The sequence below is a fragment of the Rhododendron vialii genome, chromosome 3a (genome assembly GCF_030253575.1).
Source record: "Rhododendron vialii isolate Sample 1 chromosome 3a, ASM3025357v1".
NCBI classification, from domain to species: Eukaryota; Viridiplantae; Streptophyta; class Magnoliopsida; order Ericales; family Ericaceae; genus Rhododendron; species Rhododendron vialii.
Genome location: NC_080559.1, coordinates 3,435,601 through 3,453,509, shown reverse-complemented (window position 1 = coordinate 3,453,509; position 17,909 = coordinate 3,435,601). Strand labels below are relative to the sequence as shown.

At 39.4% G+C, this 17,909-nt stretch overlaps 1 protein-coding gene across 3 annotated transcripts; it reads left to right on the top strand.

Annotated features, from left to right (window-relative positions):
- The first annotated feature begins 81 nt into the window (after positions 1 to 81).
- On the top strand, positions 82 to 17,059 carry LOC131319216 (uncharacterized). Of its 3 annotated transcripts, XM_058349377.1 has the most exons (3): positions 93 to 1,455; positions 14,616 to 14,726; positions 16,985 to 17,059. In XM_058349377.1, the coding sequence occupies exons 1-2, from the start codon at positions 161 to 163 to the stop codon at positions 14,704 to 14,706; spliced, it is 1,386 nt and encodes a 461-aa protein (XP_058205360.1). In that variant the 5' UTR covers positions 93 to 160; the 3' UTR covers positions 14,707 to 14,726; positions 16,985 to 17,059. The 3 variants fall into 3 exon arrangements, with proteins under 3 accessions (XP_058205361.1, XP_058205360.1, XP_058205359.1); XM_058349378.1 differs by lacking the exons at positions 14,616 to 14,726; positions 16,985 to 17,059 and adding an exon at positions 3,470 to 3,778 and having other exon boundaries at positions 82 to 1,455; XM_058349376.1 differs by lacking the exons at positions 14,616 to 14,726; positions 16,985 to 17,059 and adding an exon at positions 2,623 to 3,413.
- Positions 17,060 to 17,909: the final 850 nt, after the last annotated feature.

The following is a 17,909-nucleotide window of genomic DNA, read 5'->3' as shown; positions in this document are numbered from 1 at the left end:
AATTTTGAAAAAGGACAGGGCTATTCTTCGTAATTTTCCCTTGTATGTAGTATAAGGATAAAAACCCAATTCCTAGGGTTTTCTTTCATGACAAAAGATCAAATCGTTTTCAATACAGTACCAATATATCTCCCTCCGTTTTCGCTCGATTTCACTTCCGATGTCGATGAAGAGGGATTTTGTGGGTTCTTCATCACCATCATGGAAAAGAACAAGGTTTGATTTCGACGATTCTGAGGTATATCTGCTTTACAATCTCCACAGTGGTCCTGTTAGATATGTGATGTACAAGCTTCATACTAGTGCTATCGGTAATGATGATGATAAGGGAAACGATTCGACTAGGATACCAAATTTAACTACTGTATTTGAACTGCCTCGTGAGAAATATCCCGGCTCTATGGGCTCTTTCGCCCTGGGCTCTAGGATCTATCTGCTCGGGGGTGAAGTCGGACTTCACGGTGAAGTCGATTTCGTTCTCCAGGATGGCAGCAATACTCAACGCATCTCAAAAAATGTGTATTTCTTTGATACTGCAGCTGCCATTTCCGCCCCTTCATCTTTATCGGTGGCACCTCCTATGGAAGGTGGTAAGAGGTTACCGCGGGCAATTCACGTGAATGGGATGGTATACGTCATTTCAGATATTCCTAGTTTCTATACTTGCTACTGTGAGGAGGAGCCATTATTCGAGGTTTTCGACCCACTGGGTAATGAGGGTGAGGGAAAGTGGTCTTCCTTGCCCAGACCTCCTTTCTATTGCCGCTCTAGTAACCATGGGAGCCATGAGATTAACGGTGCAGGCAGGATTCTCTCCTATGCTGTTGTGGCCCATCAGATTTTTTTCTTCACCACCAAAAAGGACCAAGTGAACGTTTTTGATGTCTACAAACGCGGATGGACGTCTTTGAAGGTCTACAACGGGCGTAATAACCGTTTGCCCTTTGGGAAGACAGTCATGCCGATATCTGACTCTGTGTGGGCTGCCCTTGGTACTTCTCCCTGCCGTATGTCCCCCATTAGTACTTTCAATCTCACAGCAGATTTTAGATTGGTAGGGAAAGAGGTCGAAGGCCTCGAGACTATCCGTTTTACTCACGAGCCACCTCTAGCCTATGGCATTTATTACCATCTCCTTGACATGGGGAATGGCTTGGTTTGTCTTCTCAAATTTGGCAACGATGAGGAGGGCTTCATGAAAGGGAAGGCATACGTTTCTGCTACCGTGTTTCACCTTGTCAAAAAGTGCACGGATAAGGTCTCTTTTGGCGAATCAAATTATTGGCTGGGTCAAAGATTGTTGCCCTTGCTCCCACCGGGTGTCCGAATGCATGATTACAGCGAGGTTATTGGAGAGATACAAGTATTTGGTGCTGAAGGACTCCGCAGCTCTTTGTTTGCCCCTGGGGTCGAAAACTACAATACAACCTATGCCGCAGTTGGTAGCTTCGTTATGTAAGTTGCTTCGAACCCCTTCCCTTTCTTTTGGTTTCAATTAATTGCTTTATCCCATTGCTATTTTCTGTCAATTTTTTTTATTTTGTTTTCTATTTCCTTTGGAACCATATTTATTTCATTCTTACAATATCACCTTAACCTTTATTTTTGCCCCTCGGAGCGTGGATAGTGAGTGTTTTTGTCTTCTATTTCTATTTGTATTTGGTCGAGAGTATATCCCCAAAAGCCCATTTGACTCCTTAACTATTTATCCTATTCTTTTTTAGTTATCAGTTAGGTTGCCTGCTTTAATGTTGGAATTGACGGGGGTAGATCTTAGAGTGATAACGAGTTGTCACTATGCAAGGGAATATGCTTGAGAATACTGCTTAATTAATATCTAGATATGAACCAGAACTGCGGATGACATTTTGAGGGATTGAGCATGATAACCATCTGTTGCGTAATGAGTAGTTATGGAGTCTGATCCTCCCAGCAAGTACTTTTAAATGTGATTAGGAAAAGAGTTTAGTGGTAAACAGTCTTAATGATATGTAGTTTGTTTTCTATGTGTTGAAGATCTATGGTCTTATTTTGCTTCAGTTTTTGTCCTATATTTTATCTTCGAGGAGATCCTTGTGTCAGTAAAGATTGCTTTCGATGATCAAGAACCAGAATTCCACAGGTCTTGCTGCAGTAGATGCCCTTATTTCTTGAACACCAGTGGGCAAGCTATCTGCTATAGTTTTTGTGGGTCTGGTCCATGCTCTTTGTTGTGGAGCTAGTCGACCTAATTTGTCTAGTTAATCTGGTAAAGGACCAACTCCAATACGTCTTATAGGGGTTCGAAACGATCTTACACAACAATGGTTTTTTGCTAAGTGCCGCAGCCCTGGATATGGAATTGTATTAGGTTGTTATATTCTCAACTAGATTGTTCACACCCTGATGCTAATTTGGCAAAGAGCAGTAGATTCAATTGCCTAAACGTGGTAGACTAAAAAATTAATTTGCTGATGCCTTTGGGTTGTATGTGAAGTTACCTTTTTGTAGATTAAAATGAGTTGGAAGCAGGTTGGTCTTGTACTGCTTGTACGAAACCATTACTTAAAGTACTAGATGCGGGAGAAAGGGATAGAGTAACTTAACAAAAGGACATTTGTTTGGGCAACCTCAGCTGGCCAGGGGGAAGGAGGGAAGAAGCCTTTGCCTGACTTGCAACTGGAGGGTAATTTGTAAAGCAATTAGCTTGTGGCCTGTGTGTTTTTCATTCCTCCTTTCATTGAATATCTCTAAGTGTCCTAAGCAGTTTCCACGTTCTAATGACCTCATTGTGTATGTATCCGTGTAGCCGTATAAATGACTATATATCTGTGCACACAATTTACACATACGTACGAATATTTTTATGCTTGCATGGGTTTGAAGAGAAATTTGAGGGGAGTGTATTTTGAAGCTCCCCAAGAAGAAAGAAGAATGATGTTTGTAAATGTACGAACTTATCCATCTCCGGTTATTGTATCTTGGGGTTTGTTTTGTAATCCTCCATGTTTTCAATTCATGACTTCACAATCTAGATGAACTACCAGGCAAACACACATGTGCCGTTTTCCTACAACACGCCTTGTCTACCTACCTGGTTCCTCCTCTTTTAGAACATCAACAAGCACGGATCAATATGTGTCAAACTGCAGCTCTTTAATAAGATGAGGCCCTATATTAATAGGTTATGAGAAATGGACAAAATTATGCACCTCAATGTGAAAACTGTTCTAGTTTGGTGGTTTTTGTGTCTCTACCCATGAGTTCGTACAGGTTAGATGAATTGTGAAGGAAAAAGCTGCTCAGATAAGTACACTTCCATTTTAGTTCCAATTACTTGCAACAAAAAAAAGTTGCCCTTAGCAAGATCAAGATTGAGGCAATTGCAGAGAAACATGAATTGACGGGTTATTTCACTTTTTAAAGCTTTGCTGACATTTAAACTTTTATGTTTATCGTCAGAGCTTTTGAATTTTTCTGAATCTTGCAGGAAAAAACAATCTACTCGCTCTTAATATACGGTTGGTCTTGGGGAATAGCACGCAGTTAATCTTGTAGTGCTGGTTTGAGTCGAGTTGGAGAGCTTGCTTGATAGTGGTAACGAAGCTTGGATCGATTAGGCAGTCTCCTTTCTATCTTTCTTTTATTTTTCCGAGTTTATCTAAGAACATCATGTAATTATATGGTTTGAGGAGACATGATACTTAACTTATGTAGCTATCATTTGTTGTCTGGGTAGCAGTGAATTGACATTGTATTAATGTATTATTTGCTGATATTTTACCTTTGCATGCTAAAAGTATTTGTGTGGATCTTGGAATCATGGTGAAATTTGTGGCGCAAATAGCACTTGTAATCGTGCCGTTCCACGGCCCAATCTTTAGCAGATATTTGTTTCATACAGTTAAAATTATTGGAAGAACGAATTTTGAGAAGCTGAAGTCGTGAAGTTTTTCTTACAAGGTTTTTGTTTTCCTCCAATTTTAAGATGTCTTTGCCTCCTAAGTGGAAATTAAATTCAACTTCTCGTCTTGAATTTGGTTTAGGTTTGAACTTAATTGGGTTGCTGGCACAGTATCTCTTTCAAATTCCCCGAATATGTGAGTTTGGAAACGTTATTATGTTAAAGTTTCTGTGGCAACAAAACACACAATTCTGCATTTTTATTTCACAAAGATGAACCGCATGCCCTGCTGGGTTTCCCTGGCTGCAAAACAAACCACACGGAATTTTCGCGAGATACTGATTTGTTATTTGTTTCAACTTGTTTGACAAACTACTCTGGGAAATTGTGTTATAATTTTCCCATGCTCTCTAGGAAACACCAACCACGAAGTTGTTTCCGAATGTGAGGAACCTGTTTTCATCGATAAATGAAAGCAAACTTAGAAGCGTTTCAGAGTTTAGGAGTTAGGAGTTTGCACGACGCATTTTGAGACCAGGCGGATGCATCCTTTTTTTAGACAATGGGGCTTGTCCAAAGGAATTTAAAAATGGGTTGATAAGGCAACTGGGTGCCTATTTCGATTCAATAATGCCCTTGGTTTGAACAATTCCGTAACTTTAAGTTGACAGCTGTTTTGATTTCATTTTATTGCCGACAATGAATTTGGGGGACAAAAATTCATTGTTAGAAGAGCCAACCATAAAACTTGGCTTAAAAATTTAAAACTCAAAGCAAGTTGAGTCATGAAAATAATTTGACTAGAGTTTTTTAATTTAAACCATGGATGGTCGAAGTAGAAAATGATCCCTCTGCTCCATCTATACTGGTTAAGAATGATGAAAACTTAACCATGGAGTATGAGTTCAAGCCAATTATGGCTGTGAGTTATGAACAATTATTTGTTCAATATGAATTTTTGGGCAACATTATTTGCCCAGTGTTGAGTATAGTGTTTGTGTTTTTGCCAAGTAATGCTGGTGAAAATGTTCCTTTGCTCGACGGTTGAAGATTTTTGTATTTGTTAAGCGTCCCTATTGAATTTCCAGAGCCATTTGTATGGCTTTGATTGGAGACAAATGGCCAATTGTTCATATCGATAACAGCATGTTTCTGTCACTCACTAATATGCCATGTTCCTGTCACTACTAAGCCATGTTCCTGTCGATTTTGCACATACGTCATACACTTGTGTCGATAGTGTACAGGGCTTTGCCGACAAATATTGCTTACACTGTCGAAGCACGGTTCTTGTATTATTGGCTTTAATCATAAAATCATGTTTTATGGGCCAAAAAACCCTGTCAAAAAATGGAGTATAAAAATTGGTGATTGATTAAATAATTGCCATGTATTAGCCCTTATTGGTATAACATTAATCCCAACTCTTCCAGAATTTGAATTATTCATTCTTTCAGAGTTGGGGGCAATGTTTGCACCATAAAAATTATCACCTGTCGATATCGAGAGGTGAATTGGAACAAGTGCCATCGATTTCGCATTTGATTCGCTTGCTATTTCACATCCAATGAAGTCTTGAAATACGGTGTCATGATCCAAACCCGTGAGTTTAAAAAGTCAATGACTAGGTAGTGCGTCTAAGTCATCCTAGGCCTAATTTGTAAAACAGTTAGGGATTTTTTTTTTTAAAAACATACTCTTTTCAGTTGAGCAGCCGTAAATGGACTTGGCTTTACTCCGAAGCCGAAGTCTTTTTGGTTATCTCTTTTGATGTGTGTATAGTGTTGTTTTGATGTGAATATAGGGCGGTGAAACCTTGTAGACTCTTGTTTTCTTTAGCCGATTTTGTGGTGGCCTCGGTTACCAGCTCGGTAACATGGCCAAATGGTGTGAACCGACATTTGAAGAAGGACCAGTCCGCAGCTTGGTACCAGCTGCCCTCGGTACACTGTTCGGTTGAGTGTTTGGGAATAAGCCGCTGGTCGCTTCGGATCTATCAACAACATTGTATCTGTTCCGGTGCTCCCAAAGCCACCTAAGAGAAGCAGTTACGCCAGATGGGTCCCACGAGGATTGTGCAGCAGGTGTAATCATTGGGATCAGGTCTAACCATGTGCCCCGTAACCGCTTCTTTCCTTTCGTCATATATGACGTCACCCGAGGCGGTTACCTAAGCGTGCCCTCCACGAGCTAGCTTGGAAGCCAAGTAAACCTAGGTCTATAAATACAAAGGGATACTCACCTAGAAGAGGTATGCCATTCGACCCTAACCTTAAACCTACACACTTCCCCTGAGATCTAACTTGATCGTCGGAGGGTCACTAGGGTATTCCAGCCCTAGTAACTTGTTGTAGGTCCAGTAGTGGAGAGTGCGGAGCTGCGGAAGAAGGAACCTAGCCAGAACCGCGGTCAAGATCCCGATAAATCGAACCCTTACAATTGGCGACTCCGCTGGGGATCTAACCGCCTTCTCAATCGTTCATTCCCTTCCCCTCCAAGAACTCCGTTCAAGCTTCCTGAGACAGCTATGGTGGAAGTTGAAGATCCACATCCCAGTGAAACTACTCTCGGGCTCAGCCCTCTCAGAGACCACAACCTAGCCTCCGGTGGAGCCAACGCCCTGGGAAAGGCCCACATGTCCATCGGAGTTAGAGCCGAGACGTCGACGCAGGACGTAGGGACTGCGTAGACACCCCAATCTGGATCTCCCAATTGTTTTACTTCATTTTTTAGTTTCTTTTTTCCCATATGATGAACCGGATCAAAAACAATCTTGAGAATGGAAAGGATTGAACTTGGAATGAGTGGAACCCACTTGAACCTTTTGAACCCCAAAACCTCAGTCAAAACCCTAGCCAAGGTTTGACTAGCGTGCGTTGGTGTCACATACACGCGTGTGTGTCCATTTGCCAGGTGTTGGTCAAAGTCAAAGCACTGATTGTTGACCAGCGCACGAGTGATAGCACACATGCGCGCCTGTCCCACTCTCATGCGCGCAGGTCAACACCTGTCCCCATCACTTTTTTCCAGCTGAATTTTGTAATCATCAGGGGTCTACAGGGCTGTAGAACCCCGTTTTCGTTGCCAGCACAACTGTTGTAGGTGCATGGGTTGCACCACCCTCACAACCACTCCCATTACCTTGTTGGCTTGTTTCTTCACCAAGTAAGGCCAACCAGCCTTGTTGGCTGGTTGCTTGGCCTTGTTTGCGTACCTAGCTCTCTCCCACCTTCTATAAATACCCCATTGCACTTCCAAGTCAAAGGTTACCAAAATTCAAGCAAAAAAGGCTACACAATCCCAAATACTCTTGACACTTCCTCACTCTTGCCATTTTCATACACTCATTTCACAAGCTACACCACCTTATTCAATCCATCTTCCAAACCACTCAAGCAAAGGTATAACCTTTACTGTCTACTTACTGTTTGATCCCTGAGGGGGACTGGCAGGGCCAAGGCTGGTAATCAATACCAGTTTTGGCCCTAAAGTCAGCAGAGTTACAAGAAATCATGCATTGGCACACCCGCGCGCGCTAGACCCACATGTATGCGAGCCTGTCAAAGGCTGCACGTGATGGTCCACGTGGGGTTGGGATGTTAGTTATTTATGGTTTATATTGTATTAAAGTTCACTGTGAAGCATGTTTAAAACTAATTCACTGTTTTTGCATGTTAAAATCCATAGTCTAGCTTAGACTGCCTAATCATTTACTTTGGAAGGCCCCTAAGTTGCTTCTGAACATGTCTCAGAGCCCAGGCATGCAAAAGCAATTCCTGAAAGTCCAGTCATGACCCACGCGCGTCTGTCATTGACCCACGCGCACTAGTCAGTTCATTTCCAGAGACTGCCTTTGCATGGGCAACTTGGCCCTTGGCCTTTGTTTTAATACCCCCACTGTTTAGGGGTTGTGTTTTAATTCCATTTATTCTGTTTGTAATTATTACTTACTTTCAGTACATATAAACTGTTTGGTTTGCCCACTGGGTGAGCACTGGTCCTTCCAGAGCCCAAAAGGGGAGAAGATTCAACCTGTGAAAAAATGACAACACACGAGCGTGTGTATGGCTTTGGCGCGCCTGTCAGCTTGCATGTACGTAGATCCATGCATGCAAGTTGGTCACTGTGCACGTCGAATCCATATAAAGCACTATTTTGACATTTAATCACGGTGTTGGGTTTTATCCCATTTATTTTTCAAACATTTCATCCATCCATGCTATTTTGATCACATCCTGCAAATTGTTACAGTTTTAATCCCCGATTAACTGTTTCTCCGCCCTAGTTGGCTAAAAATCGATTTAAAAAAAATAAAGAATCACAATATTTTCACAAAACGCCTAAGTAGAGACCAATCTCCGGATTGGGCGAGAGGGGTGCCTTAAAACCATTCTCCTCTCGTAACCTGGCTTCTGAACCCAGATATGGTTTTGACGGATTGGTTCCTTCACTTTTTCAAATCAAATAATGCGGCAGGTGCTTCGAAATACGGTTCCTTGGGTGTCGGACCTTCAAACCCGAGTGGCGACTTTGTATTCCGAGCGCTTGCCTCTCCGCTCGTGCTTCCTCGGTTAAACGGGCCCTGGCTTTGGAAAAGGAACAGAATCCTTCCCAAGGGCATGCTGCCCACAGTGGCGACTCTGCTGGGGATAATCGAACCAATATTAATCTATACTTAGAGTTTAATACGTTTGCGAACAATTCCTTAAAAGTCTACCAAAATGGTGAGCTTCGCATTGCCGAAGGTTGGAATGGTGATTTAACAGGACCCCGTGTCTGGCCAATCTGATCTGGGACTTTTTCAATTGTTCACTTGCGTAGTTTTTTCTAAAGATGGACTACATAAAATGAGCCAAATTTGAAAAGGCATTTTTGCAATCTTGTGATTCTTCTTCTTCTTAATCAATTTTTGGCATCTTTCTCATTTGCATTGATATGTGATAAACCTCATTGGAGCATTTTGGAAATCTGGCACGGTTTACCGGAGCCCGGGGACCCCAAATGCCCAACAACCTTCGACGATGATAGGTCATTCCGCCGTTCGATTGTTGCTTTGCAGTTACGCGGGCAACAGAAGGTATATCTTTGGCCTTAGTCCGAGGAACCTGTTACGAACCTAAACTGGCCTTTGCATGTACAAAGCACTAAAACTCTCCAAACTAGGACAGGTACCTACAGGGTAAGATCTATTTGCATCTAACCCCATATACTGTCTACGTGTTACTGATTTCCCTATCCCCATGCACTGTACATCTATCCTCATTGGAGCATTTTGGAAATCTGGCACGGTTTACCGGAGCCCGGGGACCCCAAATGCCCAACAACCTTCGACGATGATAGGTCATTCCGCCGTTCGATTGTTGCTTTGCAGTTACGCGGGCAACAGAAGGTATATCTTTGGCCTTAGTCCGAGGAACCTGTTACGAACCTAAACTGGCCTTTGCATGTACAAAGCACTAAAACTCTCCAAACTAGGACAGGTACCTACAGGGTAAGATCTATTTGCATCTAACCCCATATACTGTCTACGTGTTACTGATTTCCCTATCCCCATGCACTGTACATACATTTCGTCTTGTGTAGGAGCATGTTTAGGGCGGCTTTTAGGTTCTCGATCTTTCGAGTCTGTCTTAAGCTTATTAGGACACTGTTTTGGCCGATGAGGAGTCGTGTATCACGTTTTCAAGCTTTCAAATCCTTCGAACAATGGGACTTTAGGAAGTCAAAAGCTTTCTATACCCTTGTCTATATACCCGATTGAGGTTTCAAACAGAAAACGAAGAACAACGGAGAGAATGTCATGTTGCTTATACCAGTCAGGTAACAAGTACATCGTCACTTACACCGCCCGACTAACAGCGCCGTGCCGCTCATGCCATTCTGGTTATAATATCATGAGATTCATACCGAGTTGTTCCAACTTCAAACAGCGGAATAGCCAAAGGTTTAGGATTCTTTTTGACATCCTTTAGCCTCATTTGTTTCAAGTAGGGATACACCTTCGAAAAGAATTATGAGGATTCTTGCAGTGTCCGAACATCTTGAGACGGATTTGTCTTCTAGTTTTAGAGTCTAGAGCGACACTGACGATGCTGGCTGCATTTGTACTTTAGTCTTTTATTTAGATTAAAGTTGTTGAGGACCCTTATTAAGCCTTATTTTACTTTGCTGCAAGTTCTGAGCCATTGCACCACCGAAAAGGGAATCTTTTGAAAAATACTTTTCAAAAAGTGTTCCAAAAAAGGTATTAATCAATTAAGTAATAAGTAATTCAGTAGATTTAATAACAACATTTTATATTGCTTAACAAATTAATACCTATTAAAATATATGCTAAAAAGTTGAAAAAATTTAGGTAGCTTTGAGCTACTTAGGCCCCGTTCTAGAAATCTTCTTAAAAAATAAACAGTTTATTTCACATTTTCAAACTCAAAAATAAAGTAAATAAAAAATAATTTTTTAATTTTTTTTGCATCGTATAAAAGATTTCATCGAGATCTTCCAAACAAGATCCATATTGCATATTTTTAGATTTCAATAAATTCGTAAATTTTTAACTTAAAATTGCCTTCTTAAAAAATAAAGGCTTTTTTTTTTGTTCCGGAACGGTGCCTTAATTTTAGTTAAATTTTTGTATATTTGCATTTAACCACCACAATCACTCTCACCACCACCACCACCACCACCACTCCCTTACTACTATGACTTCGCCACCATTACCATTAATTCACTACCATCACAATGCTATCGTTGCACTACCATCACTTCATCGCCAACACCAACTGCCACCATTACACCACAACTCCACCGCCACCATTACATGGCCACTGCCACCATTATGCCACCACCTCACTCCATCACCACCACCACAATCACCACTCCATAATTACCACATATACATTGTAGCCATAAGTAAAATTAAGAGAGAATAAGAACTAAAATTATTAATCAATTTTTTAATTCAACATTTAATATGTTTATCAACCACTTTTTAGCTTAAAGAATTTAAAATTCAATACTTAATTTTTTTTCTTTCAGTTTCCAGTTTTATAAACGGCTCCTAGTATAAAGCACTGAATTTCAAGAGGGAATGGGACACCGAGGTCTTCGTCCTTGTGTATTTTCCCTCAAATTTTTAATGGGTTTTGCGAACAAAACAGGGTATTGTGTTTGTTTGGAGAGAGTGCGATGTGGGAGGGATACACCCCGTCGCCTTTGAGAGAGCTATGTTCAATCGCTGGGACGGAATGATTTTTTCCAAGTGAAACTAGCTGGGAACTTGTGACGAGGATTGAAGAAGATGACAACCAGGAGATTTTCTGCCGTTTTCTCTCTCTCTCTCTCTCTGCTTTTTATCTCTTGATCTTGAAAACGACCTCGTTTTTATCAAAAAAAGAAGAGTCATTTTGGGCCCTTGGATCTTCTTTCGCAGTTTCACATTTAAAACCTTACATCATCTTTTCTTGATAGGTTGTAGCCACATCTGTGTATTTTTTTATTTTTATCCAGGTCTCATCTGTGTATTTGATATCTCAATTCTTCAATTTTCTTTAAAACAACTTCCTTCGGGTATTTTAAAATGCGGGTTTGAAAAAGAATCTTAAGAGTGTGGGGTTGGGACCGGAGAGTCTCTTTGTATATGGAATTCAAGGAAAGGAAAGAAAAAAAAAAAAAAATCCCTTCTATTGTTTGATTGAAAGAGAGAGAGTGAAGAAAATAAAAATTTAGTACTTTTTTCCTCCTATTTTTCTCTTATTTTTCTTTTCTTTTTCTTTCCATAGGTTCCAAATAGAACCTTAAAACAACTTCGTGTATTATAATTTATAAGAGCATCCGCAGTGGAATAAGCAACAGTGAATAATCAAAACATACCACGTCAGATTTTGATTATCCATTTAGAGGTTGCTAAAGTTAGCAATGTCAAGTCTCACATTGGTTATTTTTTGATCATAATCAAAACCAATGGGACCATTGCTTCCTTCATTGAGTTTTCTCCAAACTTTTTCCCTTTATTTCACGTAAATCTTTTGAAAAACTAGTTTATGTTAAAAACAGTTTTTACAAAAAAATATTTGTTCTTGAAAAAAAAACAGATTATTAAACAGTTTTGGGAAGGAAAAAAACAGTTTAAGTTAAAAATAGTTGGATAAAAAAAATAGTTTATGAAAAAAAATGTGTAAAAAAATAGTTATGTGTAAATACAATTTTAAAAAAATAGTTTTAAAAAAAATTGAAGAAACAGTTTTTACAAAAAAAAATTTAAAAAATGTTCATATAAAGACGTTTTTTTTTAGAAAAAATTTCTGAAAAGAATAGTAAGAATAGTTTTTTATAATTATTTTTTGAAAATATTGTTGAGAGAGAGAAGATTTTTGTGCAATGATGGGTGTACTTAATTGAGAAAATGTGGAGATTACTAAATTTGATTATCGGCAAAAGATTGCTAGTTTTGATTATTCAAAAGTCAAAATTTGATGAACTGTTAAGATGTTGTTAAGTTTAGTTATTCCAATGTGAATACTTTTTTGAGCAAATATTACTAACTTTAGCGATATTTTATTTTGCTTATTCCATTGTGGATGCTCTAAGTCGACGAACAGTAATCCAATTTGATAATTAGTCGGGACAAAATTAAATTGCAAATGTCTGTTTCTGTTTTAAAAAAACAAAGCACTTGGCCCAAAAACAAAAACAAACCACAGGCAAACTTTGGGTTGGGTTACAGCTGTTATTTCTCTTATTAGCTCGGGTTGGGCTTACACAGCAATAGCGCGAGCGATTACTAATAATATGCACCGATTAATTTGATTATTTGCTCGCTTGAAGGTAGCGGACCGACTAGCGTCGATTAGCGGCTAGGTGACTCTTAGAGCATTGTACATTTGGGACACCCTTGTCCTTAGTTTAGACATTATGATGGACACAAACGGGGCATATTCTAGGGTTTAAGAGCATCTTCAGTCTTCACTTATATTTTTCCTTCAATTTGAGTCAAATTTTGGATAAAAATCTATTTTGGGTAGACACATTTCTAACTATCAAATCCAAATTTTACACATCTCTCTCTTTCTCTCTCTCTAACTAGCCGTTAGAGAAATGGGTCAAGGCAAAAGTTGTCTCAAATTTGGAAAAAAATTAGGGAAAGCCCAAAATGGGAAAGGGTTTGGGTCAAAGATTGAAGAGAGATTTTTGTGTTTTTTTCTCATTTTTAAATTTGAATCTTAAAATGGGTAAGGCTGGAGATGCTTCTAATAGAACTTAGTTGGGAGTCTTGAATTATTTCAAAATGTATGGGAGGAGTCTTGAATTATTTCAAAGAGTCTTGAATTATTTCACAATGTATGGGTGGATTTACAAACAAAGTCATAATATAGCAAGGTGATCTTCAAATCCCATATCTTCGACCGACGACCGCCTAAGTTCTTCCACTGCCCTAGATCTGGCACTGCAACAGATTTCCACCTTTGAGTTTCCCTTAGTTTCTTTTTTTTTTGACAGGCAAGTTTCCATTAGTTTTGGTCGTTTTTCGTACAAGATCCATACATATACATATTGAATTAAATTACATTCTTTTGCCGTACGCGGGCGTCCTATATATTCTTTTGAAATTGCCATGTGCTGTGCATTCTGTATCCGTTTCCATTTCCGTATTGGTGCTTTTGATAACTGCATATATACTTTTTCTGACTGAACTTCTATCTGCATATTTACTACTGGCATTCAGTTTGATTACAACACCATAGCAGGACGCATAGGGAAGGTTGCATTTCTAATCCCAGAGGTAGAGTTATTAGAACCTGCTTGTCATTCTGTTATATTTCCCACTTCTGAATTATATCCTTGCATGTTTCTCGTACTTTTCATTTTCCTTTATAGATTTGAAATTTGCACTAAAAACCCTCAGGGATTTCCGCAGATCTTGTTTAAATGGTTTTCTTATTTTGGAGCTTTGTACTTCTGAATTTTGAAATCTGATTAATGCATGTCGTTCTTAAATTATGTGCAGTATAACTGCTCGCATGCATTATGCAAGGATTATATAACTTTTCTGATAAGTTAGAGGATTGTACAATGCGAGAATGGCCAATGGGGTAAATATCAAATTGATGGTGAATGGGTGATTATGGATCGTGTCAATTAGAAGGTTGAAGAATGATATACGGGTGTACCATAGTTGTACTTGTCCTGCATCATAGTTTCTGATGTGTGATTCCGCTTCCCACCTGGCATGTTGTAGGAGATTTGGAGATTGATGGCTAGTCATTCTAAAACCAGCTCCTGAATTTTCTTCCAACTTCTTACATATGAGCAAAACATTTCTAATTTCTTTGTTTCAGTTACTATAGCTGATTGTGGTGTGGCTTTCCCGTATGAGATGGTTTTACTCCCTCCATTCCAATAGTTTCATTTTTTGACCTTTTGTTGTCCCAAAATACTTGTGTACTTAGAAAAGTTAATGAACCAAATTCTAACTATTTCCTTTTTGCCCCTTCTCTTTTGAATCAGAGTAATTATTTTAAAAGGTTGAAGTTCTTTTAGAGTAAACTGTGTAATGGTTGTGTTTCCTTAAATGTTGTATTCCTCAAAATCTATGGGCAAATCAGGGCAAAGAATAGCATTTAGCATTAAGTTTCTAGATGAAGTTCATCTTCTTCACATGTCAGCAAAATCTTGTGACTTTTGTGTTCTTAAACTTTACAGTTCACCATCCCTCTTGTCTCCACCTTTTCAGCTTGCTATTGTTCTCAATAAAGAGGATGCAGATCATGAGAAGAGCCAGTGTGATGAATCCTACTAGGCTGGTGGCCTGGTTGAGTATGTGAGGTGGCTAAATACTGAAAAGGTATGCAATTTCCTGCGTTTTTAGTTTCCGCACCTCCATACTTGTCATTTACCATTTTTGCAGCTCACTAGTGTTGTTAACTATTACTGGTTAGCTTATAAGTTTCCACTATTTGGTAGCTGAACTGAAGTATGAAGATTATCTTCTTCCTTCCTCTATGAAGATTATCTTCTTCCTTCCTCTATTTTTTCCTCTGTTTTCTACATCATGCATAGCCCGTTAGATCTCAAGGCTTGCATCTTTCCGGAAATACAGAATTTTGAGTGTCAATTTGGTTCAGTAGGCCCAGTGGGAATCATGGAAACATAATGTCTAGGAAGAGGTTCCATGGTGCATGTTGTACGCTGATGATATTGTCTTCGGGGATGAAACTTTTGGGGTACTTGATTAAATTATAATTTTGGTGAGAAGCATTGGAGTCTAAAGGTTTTGAAATTTTGGCAGAAATGAAATAGGATAAGTAGAACTTATCTGTAGTAACATATATACAATAATTACAACGAAGTAAAGATTCAACGAAAATGATATAAGTACCGATCGGGGGGAGGGAAATTGTACCTCCGGCCGCCGGCGGGCCGTCTCCGGCCACCGGACGGCCTATCTGAGCGGTTCAAAAATTCTAAAAAAAAAAAAACCGATGGGGCCCACGCGGGAATCAACGGCATCCAAGGTGTGTATATACACGAAAAAGGGGTGCTCGGATCAAGCACCCTACACACCTTGGATGCCTTTGATTCCCGCGTAGGCCCCATCGGTTTTTTTTTTTTAGAATTTTTGGACGGCTCAGATAGGCCGTCCTGTGGCCGGAGACGGCCCGCCGTCGGTACGATTTCCCTCCCCCAGTCGGTTCATATAGCATAACTCTTCAAGATTCAATCCTGAGCTGCTTAAACATACAGATTTTTGTTATCTAGGTTCTATTATTAACAAGGATGGACTATGGAGAGATTGCAAATAATGCGGCATAAGAATGAGGGTAGATTGGATTAAGTGGAGGGGGCCTTCTGACATATTTTGTAATACTTACAATGCTTAGCATGATTGTAGAATAAAGATTTTGGTCCATAGGTCCTTTAGTATAATGGCATTATATTATGTTTTGTTTGTTGAGTTTGGCATTAAAATGTTGTTGATATTAGATGCTTAATGCCCATGTCTTTTAGCTATTTCCTTCATTTGAAGCGTAATCATCATGTGTAATACATTGGCCAATGAAATTACATTTGTTATAGTCGTACCCCAGGCCATGCCCGTACCTGCATTTTTAGGCCTCTCCATATCGACGTACCCGTACATGTGCTTCTTAGAGGTTGAGAAATGGCAAGTTAGGAAAGATTGGATTACAACTGCAAACATTCACGTATCGGTAAGGGTATTAACCAATTGAAGTTAAGTTGCGACAAACTAGGCTAAGATTTACACACTTAGAACAGAGGTCTGTAGGTGCAACAATGCAGAAGAATTGAGGTGCTACTTCTAACGGAAATGCTAAGGGGAGGGGAAGTGTAACATGACTTGGAATGTTGTGGTAAAAACGAGCATGAATTTATTAAACTTAATTGGTTGTCTAGCCCTTGACAGTAATCTACAGCTCGCTTCTAACTTTAGTTGAACAGAAATCTACAAAAAGTGAACTAAAACCGAAATTAGACATTAATTAGAAAGCCAATTTGACTACTATGATTTACGACTTGCGTAAATGAAATGCATAACATCTTATGTTAAAGCCTGATCATCCACCTCTTGCACCCAAAGGTTGATTTCAAATGTTGGTCGCATCTCACATCACAGGAAGCCAAACCCATGAAATGCATAACACCTTATGTTAAAGCCTGATCATACACCTTTTGCACCCAAAGGTTGATTTCAAATGCGGGTCGCATCTCACATCGCTCACATCACAGGGCTAATACTTACATCATACTTAGATGTTTCATAGCCCCTCCTTTCCTACCTGAATCAAGGAAGCCAAACCCATGATTGAACCCTCTGACCTATTGCATTGACACAAGGAATATCTCGGGAGGAGGAGGTTGAAGTAGAAGCGGATGAAAGCCTGGCTAGAGCGAATAGAAAGAGTGTCTCCTTTGGATATCTGAAGGCTCTTATGTTTTTTTTTACAAGAAAGGCTCTTATGTCTGTGTAAAGGTTTTTGCACTATTTTCCAATAACTGGTGTTTATGTTTTCTACGGCCACTATTGGTTTAATATTCGCATTACTCTTTTGCTCAATAATTGCTGACTGTTCTTTGATCCAGAAACCACTTCATGATATTGTGGGTTTTAGAAAAGAAGCAGATGGAGTCACAATTGATGTGGCTCTGCAGTGGTAAGCATCTGTCTTTTCTTTTCTACCTTTTTTAATTTTCTGATTTTCATTTGTCTAATTTTTCTCTTTACACTTCTTTCAAATGCTCTTTCTTGGACTGCAGATCCACAAGCAAACTAAAACCACTTCCCATTTCAGTTGCTTGAGTAATTATGTTATTAGATGTTTCTTTGAAACTATCTGCCTCATTTGTGTAAGCTACATGTTCGCACATGTATGCAAGCGATTACAGAGTTGTACATCCAGTTATAGAGCCACCACACCTGCATGCAACAGCCAACTTGCCAAATTATAGAATATTGTGCCCCTTTTTATGTTCCACACCAAGTTCCATGGCTCTTTGATGATAACCCTATAAAGAGGCCAAGAGAGAATAGTACACTCATTGCCCAGTAAGAGCAACACTCATTTTGCTCTTTCTCTTGATAATGGTCAAACTCTGGCATTCATGGATATTTACAAGACATGTCTCTCTTTGTACTTCTAAAACTTCTATTTTTCACTTTTAAAGAGGATGGATTCAGAGAAATTTTGTTGGCTTCCTACAGGCGGTTGTTCCTCTAATGGGCAAAGTTTTGAATATTGAAAGAAGGGATGAAGCAGCTATGTACAAGAATCAAGAGCTCCAAAATCTTATCCCTGCTCTGGGACTTGGAGTCTTGGACTAAAGGACCTTTACTCCAAAGGTTATCTCAGGATATTCTTTACTGAAGGTTATTTCGTGATATTCTTTTTCTTTCCCTGGTCATATATGAAAATAATTGACACTCTTTCCTGTCAACATTCACCTGTCAATGATTCTCATGATATTCTTTGCTAAAGGTTATCTCATGATATTCTTTTTCTTTCCCTAG

Excerpts from the sequence above, each read along its gene's own strand:
- LOC131319216 (XM_058349376.1), top strand. The coding sequence starts at position 161 with ATGTCGATGAAGAGGGATTTTGTGGGTTCTTCATCACCATCATGGAAA. Across the intron at positions 1,456-2,622 it reads GCAGTTGGTAGCTTCGTTAT|GGGGAAGGAGGGAAGAAGCC; the intron begins GTAAGTTGCTTC and ends TCAGCTGGCCAG.